Here is a 7,500-nt window from a genome sequence, read left to right on the forward strand (position 1 = left end):
GACTAACATAACATTATACTGGAGTTGTTGCTTTTTCTTCTGCAGGTCCGAGTGTTTCAATATCCCCCTTGTCGACGATGAATATTTCGACACCAGGGAGTGTCTAGAGTTTACAAGATCTGCTGGTATCACTGCAGCCGACCGTAAGTTGGATGTTCGTATCTCAGGGGCTGGGTGGGGTTTCTGACCTCCCAATTGTGGGCAGGGAGGTACATACTGCATCTTCTATCCCCTTATATCTGTTTTCCAACATGCTCTCTGTCTTTGTCTTGGAATGAGATTACTTGGTTCTGTCCTGGCCCTGGCCTGGGTCCTAGCTGGGAGGGAAACAGTCAAATGTATAGTTATTGTTTTGGGAGATGATATTTTTTTCCCTTGTAAATCATCTCTCTGTTATGTATTATTATAATTGTTATTTTGAATGTATAATGTAAGCATTTGAGTGTATTCCTCTTTGTTGGATTTTGTGCTTGTGTCCGGATGAGACATAGGTGATCTCAAACTAAGTACACTGATAGTTGCTATTGAAATTTACATCTGTTCCCTTTTGACCCATTTCCCCCTGTTTTACTTTTTCCTCAAGTCCTTTTAATTGTACATCTAGAATGTTTTTACTATCCCATTTTCTTCCTTTTTACTGGCGCTGATATGACCTAAATGTGTTGCAAGCGCTGTAAAACACTTATCTCAGGGGTACCTAGAGTTTATAACGCGAATGCAGTCACGGCGGAATTTGTTATCCGCACGTTATTACGTGTAAGGTCCCATAATTGGCTTCAACAGTGGTGACGTCACTTCACTCGTAAAGACGCATAGTAACTTAGTAACTGGCTCTAAACTATCGGAACAATGGCGGACGCCCTTATGAAATATTTCTCCGACGAGCATAAAAGTGTATCCAGAGGAGAAAAACATTATAATATGATCATGTTTTGACTTTTATACATTCTGATCACAAGACATATGAAAAGTTCTAGCCAGCATGAAGAATAAAAAATATCAATTTTCTTTGTTTAGAACCACGCTACTCACCGTTGCTGCGCGACGTGACATCCGAATTATTGAATCCAATTATAAGATTTCAACGTAAGTCACGTGATTCCTCCAAAGGAAAAAAAGTCCTCCATAGGAATAAGGGTCGTATCGCCTGGATTTATCCGATCTCTGAAACCGTCAAACGATCTAGTGCAGCTATGTGATATGACAATCGCCTTCGTACAGGAAAGTCCAGGGTTCGAGTCCCGCTCTGAGCGGCAGATAGTTGAGTCATTGGAAAAATCTCTTTACTCATATTTTCTCACTGTACTCCTGGCATTTATCTAATTCTGGGCGGTGGTTCAGAGGGTACGGTGCGTCTCCTCTTGTTGCAAAAGTTAAGCAATGTTGAGCGTGATAAGTTGCCGTTTGATGGATGGGTGACAGCGATCTTGGAAAATAAATTCTGGTCTCCCCGTTGTGTCCTTGGGTAAGAAACCTAACACATACTACTCCTCTCGACTCGGGTATGAATGTATACATCGCTGAAGGCAGTGAAGGGTTTTGTAAGAGTGTTGGTACTCAAAATTACCCCTAACAGGCGACTGGTACTGCGTGAAATGGAATATGGTTCTATATGGCCTGCAGGATGAATAAAAGAAACATTGTGAAGATCATTGAGCATGGTATTTCTGTGGAGATGTTCTTAGTAAATGTTCATATTTATTTTTCTGCTTATTATAATTATCTTTTCTTGTCCCAACGTATTAGTTGAATATATTATATCTAATTAATGTTGGTATCTTATTATCTAGTTTGTACGTAACACTACCAAACAATAATTTCTTGCATCAAAATGTGTTAAAATTTTCTAGAATCTCGTCATTCAACCAACCCTAAGGGGTGATTTGATTTTAGGCTCAATAGGCTTCACCAATCGTGACGTCACTTCCCTCGTAATGACGCATAGTAACTTAGTAACTGGTTCTAAACTATTGGAGCAATGGCGGAAGTACTTATGAAATACTTCTCCGACGAGCATAAATGTGTATCCAGAGAAGAAAAACATTATAAATCTGATCGTGTTTTGACTTTTATACATGGCATATGAAAAAGTTCTAGCCAGCATGAAGAATAAAAAGTACTGATTTTCTTTGTTTAGAAACAAGCTTCTCGTTGCTGGGCGGACGTGACATCAGACTATTGAATCCAATTCCAAGGGAAGACTGGAATAATACAGGCGCCAGCAGCACTACAGAAAAACTTTTTTTTAAAAACTTGAGCTTAGATATAACGCAATATCCACTAAACGGGCTCAAAGTGCTCTAGGAAGGGTCTCTGACCAACAGCAACACGGCTCATGTAGAACGAGACATGACGCTTGTTAGGCGATATTACAATTTTTTCCGACAGAGACAACGCTGTTCGAGGCCAGGTATTTATTTCACACCTGAGTACGGTGAGAAAATGTGGGTACAGAGCCTTTTCCAAGAACTCAATTATGCGCTGAGCAGGCTCGGTCCCAGCGATTTGAAAGCGAGTGTCATACCACAAGACCATAGTGATAGTAGTAGTAGTAGTAGTAGTAGTAGTAGTAGTAGTAGTAGTAGTAGTAGTAGTAGTAGTAGTAGTAGTAGTAGTAGTAGTAGTAGTAGTAGTAGTAGTAGTAGTAGTAGTAGTAGTAGTAGTAGTAGTAGTAGTAGTAGTAGTAATAGTAGTAGTAATAGTAGTAGTAGTAATAGTATTAGTAGTAGTAGTAGTAGTAGTAGTAGTAGTAGTAGTAGTAGTAGTAGTAGTAGTTAGTAGTAGTAGTAGTAGTAGTAGTAGTAGTAGTAGTAGTAGTAGTAGTAGTAGTAGTAGTAGTAGTAGTAGTAGCGTATGGCTAAACCTCCAAATTCATTTCGTCAACCCAGCTTCGGAAGTTTTCCACCGCCCTAACAATTGTTTCGTAGCCACCTGCAAGTCGAGTAACGGGACAGTGGAGGACGATGTGATCGCTGGTCTCTGGAGCTGCCTGACATTTCCAGCAGGCATTACTGTCTCCAAGTTTCCATCTGCACATAATTTTATCTGATGTAGTTCTGCCGTGTCCTGTATAGATAGTATGCACTTGGCTAAAAAGCTCACAACATTGCCATCCGATGTATAACGGACCAACACACAAAACTGTGTGTATCCATGAACGTTTATAGTCAGGTTAATACAATTCAGTGAGCATTACTCATAAACGCGGATGGCAAAAAACAATAACAAAGACCTGAGGGACGTCACTTATAGGGAATGAGATTAGCGGAAGAGTAGCGTCCCTTGATTGGAAGTCACTAGCGGAAAAGTTATTAGAGAGAGAACGTCATGTTGGTTGTGCGGAGTGAGACACTTCACCGAAAGCGAGGACGAGAGAGACGTATGCGCAAAACCATTTTGACGTTCTCTCTGTAAGGTGACGTCCAATCAAGGGACGCTACTCTTCCGCTAATCTCATTCCCTATAGAGGCGATTTGAGGAAACCCAGTATTTCCTGGCATTGTGGAATGCAGGCTTTCTTTTGGTCGGTGGGATCGTTTATGATCTACGGTAGATCTAGGGCATGATTTAGGGTAGAAATGTGTATGTAAAGACTTTGCGTATGTGTATTGGGAGATGTTTCCGTATGTGTGTGTGTACGGGTGTATAATTGTAAGCGTGTTAATGCTAGTTTATAGATATTTCGAAATGACGTCACTCAGGTCTTTGTTATTGTTTTTTGCCATCCGCGTTTATGAGTAATGCTCACTGAACTGTATTAACCTGACTATAAACGTTCATGGATACACACAGTTTTGTGTGTTGGTCCGTTATACTTCCGGATGGCAATGTTATGAAATGAGCTTCTTAGCCAAGCGCATACTATCTATAATATAGTCTGAGTGATTGTAAAGCGCCATAGAGCACTTGTCAGTGGATTAATGGGCGCTATATAAGTATATTATATTATATTATATGTTTCCTTCTCTGCCGATTGTATAGGGAATGAGATTAGCGGAAGAGTAGCGTCCCTTGATTGGACGTCACCGCCTAAAAGTTATTAGAGGGAGAACGTCATGTTGGTTGTGCGCATGGGTCTCTCGTCCTCGCTTCCGGTGAAAGCGTCATGAGACACTTCACCGAAAGCGAGGACGAGAGAGACGCATGCGCAAAACCATGTTGACCTTCTCTCTGTAAGGTGACGTCCAATCAAGGGACGCTACTCTTCCGCTAATCTCATTCCTATTGTCGAATAATTCGTCACATTATTGTGTCCTCTTTTTCACACCCAGAACACGGAGAAGTAGTCCTTCAACAACAAAACGCCATCACACCCTTCATCGATGCATCCAACGTATACGGAAGTTCTGAGGAAGAACTGGAGCAGCTCAGAGTCAATGGCGGTAAGCAAGCCATCTAGATTCACAGCTAGATTGATTCAATTGGATTCGTTCTCATTTTTATAGGATTTCGTACCATTATTATTATTATTATTATTATTATTATTATTATTATTATTATTATTATTATTATTATTATTATTATTATTATTATTATTATTATTATTATAATCATCATTATTATTATTACTTTAATGATCACCATCATCATCATCATCATCATCATCATCATCATCATCATCATCATCATCATCATCATCATCATCATCATTATCATCATCACCATCATCATTAATATTATTATTAGTATTATTATTAGTAGTAGTATCATTATATTATTTTTATTATTATTATTATTATTATTATTATTATTATTATTATTATTATTATTATTATTATTATTATTATTATTATTACTATTATTATTATTAGTAGTAGTAGTAGTAGTAGTAGTAGTAGTAGTAGTAGTAGTAGTAGTAGTAGTAGTAGTAGTAGTAGTAGTAGTAGTAGTAGTATTTGTGTGTATTGTGTATTTTATGTTTTTGTTTGTTTTTTTTTTTAATATTCATAATATGTTTATTTTGATGAACAATCAACGAAGACGTTAAAATAAAACACAGTTTAGAATTGCTCTATTAAAACTTTTTTTGTTTGTTTGTTTTCTATTCACTGTGATTTCAGGTCGACTAAGGAGACAACAGGGAGATCTTCTACCAGAGGGAGCTGTAACATCGTGTAGAGCCACTGCAGATGAGGCGTGCTTTCTGGCTGGTGAGTTGATATGCTATAGGGAATGAGATTAGCGGAAGAGTAGCGTCCCTTGATTGGACGTCATCTTACAGAGAGAACGTCAATTTGGTTTTGAAGTGTCTCAAGCCGCTTTCACCGGAAGCGATGACGAGAGACGCATGCGCACAACCAGCATGACGTTCTCTCTCTTATAACTTTTCCGCTGGTGACTTCACAGACTATGGGTGACGTCCAATCAAGGGACGCTACTCTTTCGCTAATCTCATTCCCTATGAGATGTGGGTTTTGACTGGTTGGTGAGTTGATATAATGCTATGAGAGATGTGGGTTTTGAGTGGCTTGTGAGTTGATATAATGCTATGAGAGTGTGGGTTTTGAGTGGCTGGTGATTTGATATAATTCTATGAGTGTGGGTTTTGAGTGGCTGGTGATTTGATATAATTCTATGAGTGTGGGTTTTGAGTGGCTGGTGAGTTGATATAATGCTATGAGAGTGTGGGTTTTGACTGGCTGGTGAGTTGATATAATGCTATGAGAGATGTGGGTTTTGAGTGGCTGGTGAGTTGATATAATGGTATGAGAGATGTGGGTTTTGACTGGCTGGTGAGTTGATATAATGCTATAGAGATGTGGGTTTTGACTGGCTGGTGAGTTGATATAATGCTATGAGAGATGTGGGTTTTGAGTGGCTGGTGAGTTGATATAATGCTATAGAGATGTGGGTTTTGACTGGCTGGTGAGTTGATATAATGCTATGAGAGGGTGGGTTTTGAGTGGCTGGTGAGTTGATATAATGGTATGAGAGTGTGGGTTTTGAGTGGCTGGTGAGTTGATATAATGGTATGAGAGTGTGGGTTTTGAGTGGCTGGTGAGTTGATATAACGCTATGAGAGGGTGGGTTTTAAGTTTCAAGTACCTGTCTTGTCAGGGTGTCTTTATGATGATGCTGATGATAATGATGGTGGGGTTGAAAATGATTGTGGTGGTGGTGGTGGTGGTGGTGATGATGATGATATTGAGGTTAATTTTGTTGTTGATGTTGAGGAGGAGGATGACGACGACGATGATGATGATGCTGATGATGATGATGATGATGATGATGATGATGATGATGGTTGTGGTGGTGGTGGTGCTGCTGCTGCTGATAGTGGTGATTATGGTGATGATGATGATGATGATGATGATGATGATGATGATGATGATGATGATGATGATTTACCAATCCATGACATAGGCGACGAGAGAGTCAACGAACAGCCTGGACTGACGGCCATGCATACCATATGGATGAGGCAACACAATGAAATTGCAAGGCACTTCGACCGAAACACAGACTGGAACGAAGAGAAAATATTTCAGGTAAACCATATACATAATAAATGAATAAATAAATAAATAAATAAATAGATAAAATTCCCTTCATTCATCCCATAGGGGAAATTTGTCTCTCGGCTCTATTCCAAGGGAAGACGTGAATAACCCAGGCGTTAGCCGCAGTGCAGCGCGCAAATCGAGCTAGGGCGATGTGGTTTGCTCAATCAAGGCCACACAGCAGCGCAGCGGCGGGCAATCGAACCTGGTACCTTTCGGGTACGAAGCAAAGACCTGTACCGCTGAGCCAGTCTTAAATTCAATACATTAAAACATTAAGTTCCCTGTTGTATTAAAGTGTAAAGATGTCTGTGTGTGCATTGGGAAGTAAATTTGTTATGAGTTCATAATATTATTATAATATAAACACATCTCTATTAATGTTTATTATAATATTGGTTCGAGCAATGTAAACATGTAAACTACTGAATATTTTCCATTTTGTGGACAATGAAGATTTAATACTATTACTAGGTACTTACTTTCTTACTTAATCCTCTTCGGGTCTTGAGGCACATAGGGCATCCACCAGACATCTCCATTTTTTGCGATCGGCTGCTTTTGCGGTGGCTGTATTCCAGGACAGGCCTGCTTCCTTTTAATTCTTTCTCCATGGTCCTTCGCCAGGTTTCTTTGGGTCTTCCCCGCTGTCTCTTCCCATCTGCTGTCCAGTACAGGGCTGTTTTGGGAAGTGACCCCTTTTCCATTCTGGCCACAATAATCGAATTTATATTTTTAAAATATCAAACTGGTGGAGAACCTGTAATATATATATAATATGTGTATGTGTGTGTGTGTGTGTGTGTGTGTGTGTGTGTGTGTGTGTGTGTGTAGGGGTTGGGGGGTTATTGGAACAAAGTGGTACCAACAGCCAGCCTGGATCAGAGAAAGGAAGATCAGCGTTCAGTCAATCGTACAAGCCACTAAACCATCAGCAGTACCCATTGCCTGGCCCAGAAAGAGAGAGAGAGAGAGAGAGAGAGAGAGAGAGAGAGAGGGA

The 7,500-nt window shown here is 39.8% G+C and overlaps 1 protein-coding gene across 1 annotated transcript in view; it reads left to right on the forward strand.

The window, feature by feature from the left end:
* Nucleotides 1-7,500, forward strand: part of LOC144956458 (peroxidase-like protein 3) — a 24,529-nt gene that overhangs the window by 2,755 nt on the left and 14,274 nt on the right. Inside the window, exons 3-6 of the mRNA XM_078886961.1 lie at nt 46-143; nt 4,272-4,382; nt 5,061-5,150; nt 6,364-6,488. Of these exons, the coding sequence (XP_078743087.1) occupies nt 46-143; nt 4,272-4,382; nt 5,061-5,150; nt 6,364-6,488 (424 nt within the window). The remainder of the gene's footprint in view (nt 1-45; nt 144-4,271; nt 4,383-5,060; nt 5,151-6,363; nt 6,489-7,500) is intronic.

Source organism: Berghia stephanieae, chromosome 11 (assembly GCF_034508935.2).
Source record: "Berghia stephanieae isolate SIO BIC M18660-M18661 chromosome 11, UCSD_Bste_1.3, whole genome shotgun sequence".
Taxonomy (NCBI): domain Eukaryota; kingdom Metazoa; phylum Mollusca; class Gastropoda; order Nudibranchia; family Aeolidiidae; genus Berghia; species Berghia stephanieae.